The 12,286-nt window shown below is 41.9% G+C and overlaps 1 protein-coding gene across 1 annotated transcript in view; it reads right to left on the bottom strand.

The window, feature by feature from the left end:
- The window catches only part of MRPL3 (mitochondrial ribosomal protein L3), a 28,076-nt gene extending 19,403 nt beyond the window's left edge, over positions 1 to 8,673 (bottom strand). The window contains exons 1-5 of the mRNA XM_066193485.1: positions 8,553 to 8,673; positions 6,566 to 6,744; positions 5,634 to 5,725; positions 4,756 to 4,854; positions 788 to 887 (exon numbers count right to left, since the gene is read on the bottom strand). Of these exons, the coding sequence (XP_066049582.1) occupies positions 788 to 887; positions 4,756 to 4,854; positions 5,634 to 5,725; positions 6,566 to 6,744; positions 8,553 to 8,629 (547 nt within the window). The 5' untranslated portion in view covers positions 8,630 to 8,673. The remainder of the gene's footprint in view (positions 1 to 787; positions 888 to 4,755; positions 4,855 to 5,633; positions 5,726 to 6,565; positions 6,745 to 8,552) is intronic.
- Between the last annotated feature and the right edge of the window lie 3,613 nt (positions 8,674 to 12,286).

Raw genomic sequence — 12,286 nt, 5'->3', positions numbered from 1 at the left:
CTTCCATTTATCAGCCTAGACTTCCTCTTCATGTCAGATTTGATTTTTATCAGTTACTGCACTGTCTTAAAAAGGTCGTGCAAAATGCTCCACTAATGGCACTGATGCAATACATTAGAACTTTCTACCCTACATAATTCTTTAGAAAATACCTGTAACTGCCAAAAACCACAAAATAAATGCAAGCTAAATACACTACACCTAATAAAACCTCAGAAACTTAAAACTTTTCATTTGATCTCCAAACCTCCAATACTTTGATTTTTAGTGAGAATGTTCGTTATAAACATGTTTTAGTGTGTTTTACTTTGCAAGCTGTCAGAAAAAGCAACCATTGTCCTACTTTTGAATGCAGCAAGAAGAAACAAAACACAAACTGCTATTTCAGGGTCCTGAGAAACATCACCACAAAATTCTGAGTCCCTCTCATAACCATAAACACCGAACTTCCTGTAACTGTATCCATATTTATGCCCAATAAGTGAGTCAAGGTTACAGACCTTTTTAACTCAATGTTCAGATTAGTAAATTTGGATTGGATTTATTTTCTCATAGATGGAAACACAGTATCCTGGAAAAAGCAAAAATCCTACATCTCATCAACTAAAAAGTAAAATCCGTGTTCTAATTTTCCCTATGAAAAAGGTTTGCTTGTGCTTAATAACAAAGAATTCAGCAATTTCTATAAAAAACAACACTGAAATATACATCATAACTTCATTTAGGTCTACAAGTGGCAGAAGTTAAATGTCTATGCCCATAATACTCAGTAGCTGAAAAAGATTACCTGGCTTAATTATGGCATCATCTGTTACATTAAATGTTGTAACTTTCTGCTTCCGTGGCACTCCAGCTTCTTTAAAAATTTCATGCGCAGACTCTGGTTTCTGTAACAAAAAGCAGCCATAAAAAAGAAGTCACCTTAAAATATCCAAGAACCGACCTAGCACAGAAAATTATTACAGACTGTCAACAACACTCCGAGAAACAGATACATCATACTAGAATTTCATCTTGAGGTTAGCATTTTATCTCTACATTAAGTTTATTTAAAAACTCCTGCCTTTTATTTTCTGTCAAGTAGTTACCCTATAGCTACCTATATATAAAAGAGCTATATGAAGATAATCAAAGATCAGAAAAGGAAAATCAAACATTTAGAATGTAGATGACAGATGCTACTTTTTTTATTCATGGCTCACAAGGAGTTTTGTAGTAATTTAGAAGTAATTTTCCAAAGCTTCTGATGGCTTAGCTCCACACCATGATAAATGTAATTTATTGAACTAACAAAACCACAGAAACAAATTTTCATCTTGCAGAAACGTCTAGAAATGCTTAAATTTCCACAGAAGAAAATTTTGAGTCTCTGGGAAAAAAAAAAAAATTAGTAACAACAAGTTTATGATCCATGTATTTTTAAAATATAGCAAATACACTCAGTGTCAAACCACTGCTGACTTAATAAAGCAGGGATTTTCTTTTCAGATGAGTCTGATAAATTTAAAAGTACCTAAAATTGTTCTTAGCTGTTTTAAACAAGACATCTCACAGAACAGCAAACCACTGAGATGAAACCAAGCAACAGAAACAGTGATGCAGGAAAATTGTGGCCACAGGGGGAAAAAAAAAAAAAAGTGATGCAGCTGATTTTCCTTTAAATGATTTCTGGTGAAAAGTGATTTAAGCATCTAACAATACTGTTACACTTGGATAATCTCATCTCTGAGGTCTGCTTCTCAAAACTCCTGTTCAGTTCCCTCTCTCTCAAAAAATATTTTGTGTATTTCAAGAGCAAGTAATGTTGACAACTTTAAAGATGTTACTTAGTGCATTTGAAAACACAATTTTGAAAATCTGCATGTCACCCTTTCTTTTGCTATCAAACATTTGTTGGAAAGTGTTACAACAGAGGAAGTTTTAGGAAGAATGAGGAAGCAAGATGATGAGATCTCTGATTTAGAAAAAAACCAGAAATTTTAAGTGTATGAATCTGTTTTTAAGAGTGAAAAGTGTTTCTTGAGAGATCTGTTAACTTGAGGTCACAGTCCAAAATACTTCAAATACTTTTAAAAAACCAGAATCAACTACACACAAAGACCACAAACATTTGATGGATCAGTGGAGCACCTGTATTAATCTGCAGAACTATAGGTGAGGATGAAAAATAAAGATCTGTAATTCCTACTAAGTGCCTGTATATCAGTGCTTTATTTCCAGCTATGTAAGGTTGCCTTGAGTTACAGCAAGGGGAGCCCTGTGCTCAGCATGGGTGGATGGAAAGAGCTACCACAGCTGAAAGAGTACATGGTGAAGCCAAAGGGTAAAATTCACTAACATCTCAAAGCTCCTACTCTAGGACTGCTCTACTGTAACAGCACCTCCCCTTCAAACAGCCAAGTCAGAGAGATGTATTTTTACAAACAAAACACTGCAGTCTTTACAAACCATTCCTAAAAAGCAATACTGAAGAAGGGAACACTGAGTGAATTCTCAGATGTTTCTTTTTTAAAAAACACCAACAATGTCTTTCAGTATTAAAGGGAAACAACCAACACACCCTCACTTCTAAGAAGCATATAAAATAGTTTTGACCAAAAAAACACCAGTTTGAGCACTGACAGAACTGTACTTCTGAGCATAACTTTGCATTAAAAAATCATGAAAAATCTGTTCACTTATAGGAGAGTGACATACATCAAGCTTAAAAGGAAAAACAAATCTTGCCAAAAATGCAATACCCCTCATCAGTTTTAAAGCAATTTGATACTCCAAAGAAATACAGGAAAATCTTTGTTAGAAAAATTACGGAAGGAATCTTTTGATTGAATTAATTAAAAATCAGTAGCTGTGAGGAATCTGAGGAAGACAGATGTTCCTATGGGGAATTAACACAAGAGAAATTGCTTATGCTAATAGAAGACAGTATCATTCACCTTTCTTTTAATTCTCACTTCTGACACTTCAGAGAGAAAAGAAACACATAAAAAGGCTGATAAACACAGGAAAACAGTGATCCAAACTGGCATCTAAACCACAGAAATACATCACTTATTAGTATCCTAATAAGCAAAACTGCTCAGAATCAGCATGCCAAATTCTTCCTTAGGAATTATCTAGTTTATACAAGAATGATATCAAAAATAATAGTACAGAGCTCAGTATAAAAAAAATAATAATACACAGTTCAGTCTCAAAACAGGACCTCACCAAAGACTGCTCAAAGGATATGTAATTAATTTCTTTATTAAAATGAGTCTAGGTTCAACCAAATTAATAGAAGCTAACTTGGGAAAAGTTATGTCCAAAGAAAGTCTTTAACATAACTCACACTACTAAAAGCTCCTTGAATTGACTTTTTAGGTAGTTCTGCTTTGAAGAAATTTTCATAGAAGTTGTTTAGAAAGAAGTTTTCTTTATATCTCCTCACTTCAGGCATGTTTTTACTCTGACAACATACTGTATTTACTGATAACATCAACTTCATGAATAGATCAACTCTAAGGCATCTAATGGGCAAAATATAACTTGAAAATTATTATTCCCACGACTCTTTCATGTCTTAGACCAAAAAAAAAAGGAAGGAAAAAAACCACAGCTGTCATTTCTCCAGGAAAAATGTCATAGCTGGAAAGTGGAAATGGACTGAAGTGACAGGATACACACCTGAAGAGTACCAGCTGTGATAGTCAAACATGGCATAAACCAACTGAATAAAAGAATGGTTCCCTGAAGTATAAGCACGTTCAAAATCAGTAGAATATACTAAAAAAAGCCAAAGGAAATAAGGTCCTTCTTCTCTTACCTCCACTAAAGCAGAAACAAGTACAGATTAATTTTGAGGCCCTGGGACAAGCATCTGTTTGAAAAATGGAAATCTCTGTCCTCAAAAGGCCACCATCATGAACTGAGATAATCTGCTTAGTAGTCATGAGCCCTGGGATTTTTTTACTTGCCTAAATCAGACAACTGAGTGTCAGGATATTGCAAGAATAGAAAAATTATATTTTACAGAAATAATGCATCACAGAAACTGCAATCCTTTGAGGGAATACTTTGTTCCTCCTTGATCTCTAACTCATCCTGGGGAATGACAGCTCTGCCAGACAACCTCAGCCACTAGAGAGATCTGGGAATTCCACATCAAGCAACTGGGATGTCTAAACAAGTGAGTGGCTTTGATATGGCTGTTGATGAGTTACAATCATAAAGCTATCTTCTTGATAAGTCTTAAAGTTACTTATCAGCAGAACTACAGGCAAATCAAACAATGTTGACAGACCTGGGGAAAAATGAGGACTGTAGCTAAAAAGACAGTAGAGAAGAGTACGCTAGAGCACTAAGTTGTAAACAACTAATGAAGATGAGTAAGTTTACAACAGGTCCCTGAAGCGTGAATCTTGCAATCCTCACATCAACTGCATCTCCGCAGACATGAAGAACACGCATTTCTCCACTGCTAGTGATCCTTCAAACCCTTTCACCAGCATGGGACACTGCACATCAAAGCAAATTCCTCAACCCACAGCTTTCCTAGAGAATTTTAAGAGGCAAAACTTTCAAAAAGTTCTTCTTGTTATTCTCTCAACCAAGAATTTACACTCACTTTAGGAAATGGCGAAGGTGAATGAGACAAAAGATCAATTACAAAGCACTCTTGTAAATCTTTCAGAGAAGTCTACTTATCCTACTTCTGTATTGTAATCACAACAGAAGCAACTATTCCAACAGTGACACACAAAGCGCTTCACTTACAGAAAAAGGAGACACATTTTTGCCCCCAACAAGCAGCTTGGCCATTTTTCCACCCGACTCTTCCTTTGAAACGTATCTTAAAACATGGCAATCCTGAACCTAGAAAAAAGAAAGAGTTTGTCTGAGCATAAGCAGACATGTACACTTCAAGACAACAAAAACCACCAAAGTCACTCTCTGTTTTCATAAGAGAAGATACAGCCTAAAAGTAAGACAGTGTGTTACATTTTTTACCACTGACATTGTTTATCCAAAGAACTGAAGGCTTATTTTAGCAAAAAAAAAAAATTAGGAGAATGCCAACTAATTTCATAAATGCTCTAGAAATTATAATCGCCTTTTTCACACAAGATCTTCAAAACCCCTGTTGTAAGCACGCAAAGCACACAGTAAGAGCCCCCATTTTAGACTCCTGCTCCTTTGTCCTGTAAACCTGATGGCCTTCACAGCAGTGGCCCCTCTGACGGCAGCAGCCAGTCAGCAAAAGCCTTCACCACAAAAGCAGCTGCCAGTAAATGTGAGGAAGCAGCTTCAGAGCTCCAAAGGCTCAGAAACCAAGGTGAAACTAATCCCAATGTGCCTGCAGGTGGAGAAATAAAAGAAGTGAAGTGGGACAGTTAACCCCAGCTTTGTTGCATCACCGAGGTAACACCACTCACAGCTCTCCAGCACTGAACAGCTGAGGCAGTGGGGAAGAGCACTCCTAGAAAGTTTGGATATAAACAGAATGGGCGTGGGGCACTACACTGGAGTGAAAGAAACCTTCACTCTCTTTCAGGATTTCCTACTCTGTTCAAGCAGTTTCATTTTTCCTTGAAACAGCTAGTTTACAATCTGAATACAGTGTAGGAGATGAAATTTGTTATGGTTTGTTTCACCTTAAGTAGTGTGACAGCATGTTTTTCTCCTGCTTTGGTCCATATTGGCATCATTCCCAGTTTTACTGCAACAACACCAACTCTGATGGAATCTGTAGATCAAAACAGAACATGGATGCACCCTCACACTTAATAACTGAAAAAGTTCACCTAATTATCTGCAAAGTCCCATTAACTCTAATCTTTCCTAAGGAGTAGAAGAAAACACCACTAAATCCTACCCCCAGGTAGGCTGGGGGTTTTTAACCCCACCAGCAGTAAAGTTCTACCTATTTCAGTTGCGTTGGATAGAAAATGCAGCTACTTTTGGTTCAGTTGGTTTTCCAAAATACAATACTCATGTATTAGAGCCAAACTAACTATGGAAAAGTTTCCTGTAGGAGGTTCCCCCCACCCCAGTCTTTGCAAAGGCAACTGTCAAGTCTGCCACACAGATGATGTGATCCTTTTAAAAGCTCAAAAACTTAATTCTCTGTTCTAGTCCGTAAGAACTTGTAATCACAGACCAGAAGTGGCATGTATTACATACTACACTTTTTCTTCAGAATTCAGCAATATTAACAAGAACATTTTCAAGTTCATACACTTTACATTCCAAGGAGACTTTTAAAAAGAATTCTTAATTTATTAACTTGGTGTTGTACAGCAGTGGGCCAAGTGCTAGACTAAAAACTAAACTTCAGAATAAAAAGTTTTTAAAAGGTTCTTAACATCTTGTTAAGTTAAATGCTTTTAAAGAGAACTTTTAAATGCTTTTTAGAGAACTGATATACCATATTTACTTATTTACCAGGAGATTTACTGAACGATAGATGTGAAAGCCAAAAGGAGAATACTTCTCAAGACACAATCCTGATGTTACTGAATGCAACAACACAACAACAATAATAATTTCAGCACGAACAGGTATTTCAGAAGAGACAGTTTCTCACCTGGTGTCCACGTATTCAGTGGCCACGGCTCATCTTTCAGAGGGCACAGCTTGCTGGCTGTCTGAGCTTTGTACTCCTCTGCAGCTATCTTCTTGAGGAACTCCACGTTCTCTTCAGAAAGATGCTCGTGCCACCACGTTGAACTGTTGATGTGCCTGACTACAAAGCCCAGCTGACCCCTTTCCAGAGGTGGGAAAAGGTTTTGAGTGTCTTATCAGTACAAAAAGTGTCTCACAACATGTATGTTACATCTAACTTACTAAACACCTAATTATCTGTCATTAGACTAAGTATTCTGAATTATACCAAAGGGGAGCAAGTAACAACCAACTGGCCACACCTAAGATAAAAAAACCTCAGCTAGGTCCATGAACAGAAGAGGTAACAGTAGGTGCTGTCTACCTTAACTTTAGCAAGACTTTTTAAAACCATCTCCTGTGGCATCCTTTTATCCAAGATGGGATGTTATGGCATGGATGGGTGGGCTATCAGCCAAGCTAAAACCTGGTTGGACCATCAGCTGAAGGAGTCATAGCTGATGGTTTGGACTCTACTAGAAGGCCAGTGACAAGCAGACTTCCTCAGGAGTCTATTCAGGGACTTGTCCTGTTTAATATCTTTATCAGTGGCCTCTTAAGAGGAGATAAGTGATTAACTTTGAAGGGAGCAGTAGATGATGCTCAAGGGTGTCCCTCTACCAGCCAGAGGGACAAACCAACAAGGAACCCAGCGAAAATCATAAAGGAGAGATGCACAATCCCATCCACAAGTCACATGGAATAATTTGTGAGAAGGCTACTGACAAGACCAAGGCAGGCCACGTCAATGAGGTACATGCCCAGAGAGTGAGAGAAGTGCTATAAACTGAAAAGGGGGATTCAGGTTCGACATAAGAAAAAAAATGCTCAGCCTGAAGATAGTCAAACACTGGCACTGGGGTCTAGAGGGACTGTGAAGATTCAGTCCTTGGATGCCTTCAAAACCCACAAAGCCCTGAGCAACCTGGCCTGACCTCAGGGCTGCCACACTTTGAGAAAGGACTTAGACCTGAGCTTAGAACTTGGCTCCTCAGCTGCCTTTCAGCCCCAACAACTCTCTGATTCTACAAACACTGCTAAACCGCTTAGTGTCCTGCCATAAATTTTATGAGGGCTGAAAAAGGCTTGAATGCTCCCCAATCCTCTCCAACGTCAACAAAAGAGTATTTAATAGCTGTATTTAACACAGACAGTGAATGCACGTGGCCAGCGGGCCAAGGTGACCCAAAACATGGCAGGTCGTGCCGCTCACTACGCTGCAAAGATGCTTTGGATGTGAACACGTCTGTCGTGCCGTAACTCCCACGGCAGGCTGGGCGCACTTGTAAGACCGGGGCTATTTCTAAGGCTGGAATGCCCCAGCAGTAACCCCCGGGACCAGGAGAAAGCTTCGGGGCGCTGCCGGCAGGCTGCACACAGAGGCCTCTCCGAAGGGCGGCGGCCAGGGGCAGGGAGAGGGCGCCAGGGAAAAGCGCCGCTCTGGTGCCCCTCACCTTCAGTACCTGACGGGAATCTACAGGAAGCACGAGGAAAAACTACTTACAAGAGCATGTAGTGGCAGGACAAGGGGCAATGGGTTCAAACTGAAAGGCAGTAGGCTCAGATTAGATATTAGGAAGAAATTCTTTGCTGTGAGGGTCGTGAGGCACTGGAAGAGGTTGCCCAGAGAAGCTGGGGATGTCCCATCCCTGGCAGCGTTCAAGGCCACGCTGGATGCAGCTCTGAGCAACCTGGTCTAGCTGAAGGCGTCCCTTCCCACAGCAGGCGGGCTGGAACTGGATTATCTTCAAGGTCCCCTTCCAACCCAGGCCATTTACAATTCTATGACCTCGGGGCTGCAACAGAGGCCGAGCCACGCTCTGCTCCCCGCTCTTTCTGCCGCTTCTTCTTTCCCTCCCCTCTTCTCCCTCGGAGCAGTCCCCTCCCCTCGCAGCCGTACCGCTCGCTACCTGTGTCCGGGAGCCGGCGCCGCCGCCGCCGCCCAGAGGCGCCCGCCGAGCCGGGCCAGCCGCCCCCAGCCCGCCATACCGCCTCCCCGGCGGAGCCGCCGCCGGCTTCCGGCCCCGCCGCGTCCGCCGCTGGAAACCTTCCGTGCGGCCCCGGACAGAGAGTTCCGCCCCGCGGGCGGCCAGCTCCAGAGGGACATAAAAGCTCCCGAATCACCCCAAAGTCTTGGGCTGCAGCGCGCGTGGCCGATGGAGCAACTCTGACCCGGGGGGAATACCTCACCCATGTCTGCCATCACTCCTCTGTCTGCATTCCAGCCGCGAGCCAGTGAAATCCAACGCACGAGTGTCTAAGACGGGAAAATGCCAGCGGCTGGGGGGGGGGTATCGCTGGCAAGCCCGCCTTGGCACACAGGGTGGTGGGACAGTGGACTCCAAACCTTCCTGCAGGTGTTGAGCAGATGCCCACGGGGGTGTGGTGGTGTCTGGGAAGAAGCGACTCTGCTGTGTCAAACTTCCTCGGGGTGGAGGGCTTAACCACTTCAGGGCTTTGCCTCCACGGAAATGAGCGACAGGACGAGAGGAAAAGGCCTCAGGTTGTGCCAGAGGCAGTTTGGATCGGATATCGGGGAAAATTCCTTTCACGGAAAAGGTGGGTGAGCATTGGAACAGGCTGCCCAGGGAAGGTGATGGGATCACTGTCCCTTGGAGTGCTCAAAAAACCACGTAGATGTGGCAACTAAGGATGAGGTGATGTGATGGCCTTGGCAATGCTGGGATAATGGGTGGCTCTTAGAGACCTTTCCCACCCTGAACGATCCCATCACCCTGAACGATCCCATCACTCTGTGTTTATGCGCTCCGAGCGAGTGGCTGTGACGGCGGGAGGGCAGCGTTTATGGGAAGTGTGTTTAGGTGTAGCCAGGGAAAGTTCCTGGTAAAATTGAACTGGTTGGGTAAGGCAGAGGGTTCTGGGCAGTCTGAGGCGGAGATGTGACACTCTGGCTTTGGTGTGGTCTGGCTTTCATCAGTATTCAGAACTGACTCACCCTTTTTTTTCCTTTTCTGAGCAGGGAAGCAGTACAGCTGAGAGTGCTCTAGTTAGGACAGCAAAGGAATGTGAACCCAAGATTCCCTTCTGGTTTCAGCAGAAATCCCTTTTTATAAAGACACATGGGCTTTCAGGATGGTCAACTGCCATCTGTCCTTGCTTCTCTTTGTCGCCCTGATTTTCAGCCTTCTGATGACTGTTTACATATTTCTAGTGGAGTTTCTCACGAATGTAACATAAACAAGTAGATTGTTTTCACATACCAATGTGTGATAAACTTCTGAAATGACCATTAGAGTCAAAAGGGTGTCCCCTTTGTCCTCCAATCCTAAACCAAACTCCAAATCCTATTTAAACCCAAAAACGACAATAAACAACCTTTTTCTTTCCTCACTTCAGCCTGTCGGGTGAGTGTAGTTCTTTCGTGTCCCTACTAGCAACATCTCTTTACTCCACTACTCCATCTTCTCCCCTACTGTGGAAGGGGGAGGGGGGGATGTTGTACTTGAGGCTTGTAACTGGGCTGTTTTGGTGTTCACACCCAAAACTGTGATCCAGAAACTTATCAGTAGCTTTCACACACATTCCTTGTCCCGAATTTACTTCTTGTCCTTTTCTGAAGTAGCCATGTAGTGTGTTCAGAATTGCATCTCCAACTGACGTTCCCTCTCTGAAGCTGGGCAGTCATCTCTGCTAACACAGCAATCTCCGCATCTTTTTGCTCCCTCCCTGGCTTCAAGAGCAGCATCAGGGATGTTGCTAAATTTCATGCCAACGTGTTTTCTAATGGGGTAACGTTAGTGGCTTATGCTGCTGCTCTGACAGAGAGACCTTTATAGCAGGAGAAATAAAGGGTCTAAAAATGATAAAGGTGTTATGTCCCAGTTTCTGAGCACTGTGGCAACCCTACAGTGGTGCTAATTCGACCAAAAGTCCCCAGGAAGTAGCAAAATTCTATGTGCCCCCATTTTCGAGATCTGGAATGAAGGCACATTGCAAAATCAAGTAAATTGCCAAGCCATGGCAGACGTTCCCAGCCAGAGAAGAGTGTTCCCTTGATCCTAATGAGCCTTGTTGCCACAGTATGATGCTTTTCTCACGTGGCATCCTGCACAGCTGAGGTGCCACAGGATTTCATGCACCAGTAACTTGGAAGTAATACCCGGGGGCACACATTTCTGAGAGAAGAGTTTCAGTTCTGTACTTTTCCCCTTTTTATCATGATGCAAAATCAATCTTTATTGGTTTGTTTGTGGGTTTGGGGGGGGGGGGGGTGTTGTTGTTTTTAGGTGCATGTAGCTCGTCATGGTGCTAATGAGGCATGAACTCGTCAGGTTTGCGTGTGTAAGGAGGAGTGGGTGTAGCAAGATGGCTGTAGCTCTGAATGCAATCAGAGGGCAAACTGCCTGCTCTAACCATTGGGACAAGAATTCAAGTGCTTCCTGAACACAGCAGTAAAAGGCTCTCTGTACAGCACTGGAAATGGCTACCACTTTTTTTGGAGAAAATGAAGAGCACCCATTACAAAAACCTTTCCCACCAGTCTGCTGCCTTGGGTAGTCCTGGAAACTGCAGTAAGTGGAAGCACCACTTTTGAACTGTCAGCCTTTACAGTAGAGGTCACCTGGGTTTCACCTAATCAGTTTGGGGGATCTCCAACTTTGCAATGAAATTGGAAAAAAAAACAAAAAAGAGGAGGTGAGAGTGCAGCCAGCTGATGGTTTGCAGTGAATGCTGCAAGCAAACATGCAGCTGGGCTGACCATTATCATTCATGTAGCTCTCTAATTGTTGAAATTGTCTCTGGTATAGTGCAGTTCCTCAGCTCAGTACTGTAGGTACAAATAAGACCTATGTGAAGGAGGACAGGTGGTGCTATAAACTCTATTTTTCTTGTGGCAAAAATGGCACTTCCTGTAAATAAAGGGGAAAAAAAAAGTAGAACACTATATTGTTCATCATGGTAAAATCTTCATATGGAAAGGTTTTACCTTAGAGTAATAAGCAGTTAGCAGTGTATTAGTGCTTTTTCCAAATCTCTTGTGGACTTAGGTTCCCCTACAAACTAAAAATACAACTCATCCCAGTATCTGGCTCAAGAATTATAGATGTTAATGTATTTTGGGCTAATAGGAGTTTTCTGCGACTTTTTTGGGTTTTGAATTGGATTTGAGATAAAAAGGAAGGCAGGGTTGTAGTTGGCGGAGAATATATTTTAGATCATTGGTTATCCCAAAAGGACAAGATGTAATTTATTTTAAAGCAGTTTTCAGAATTTAAAATGATCCATCAAAAGGCAGTAGAAGTTTAAATTTGCATGAAAAATCTGCAGGAGAAATTAATGGCAGTTCAGCCTAAAGGCAGAATGGCCTTGCTAAAACCCTAAGTAGATAAAACAGGAGAAAAATACCCCATTTCAGAGATATATTCATATATTTAATGAGGTTACCCTGCATAAAGTCCACAGTATTTTATTGCAGAGAATAGCTTGGAGCAATGAAAATAACATCCAAAGCCTCATTAGAAAGCCTTTACCATATGGCCAGCTTTGTCTTTTGTGCATCCTACACCAGCTCACCACACTATTACGTGTTTGTCTTACATGCTGAGATCTGTACAGACTGATGGAGATTTCCAATTGATTTTTCAATACCATGAAGGTATCTTTCCAAATACTTGAGGGCTGC

The sequence above is a fragment of the Chamaea fasciata genome, unplaced genomic scaffold (genome assembly GCF_029207755.1).
Source record: "Chamaea fasciata isolate MVZ Bird 193981 ecotype frontalis unplaced genomic scaffold, bChaFas1.0.hap1 SCAF_1, whole genome shotgun sequence".
In the NCBI taxonomy this organism is placed as follows: Eukaryota; Metazoa; Chordata; class Aves; order Passeriformes; family Sylviidae; genus Chamaea; species Chamaea fasciata.
This window is presented reverse-complemented; position numbering and strand designations above follow the sequence as displayed.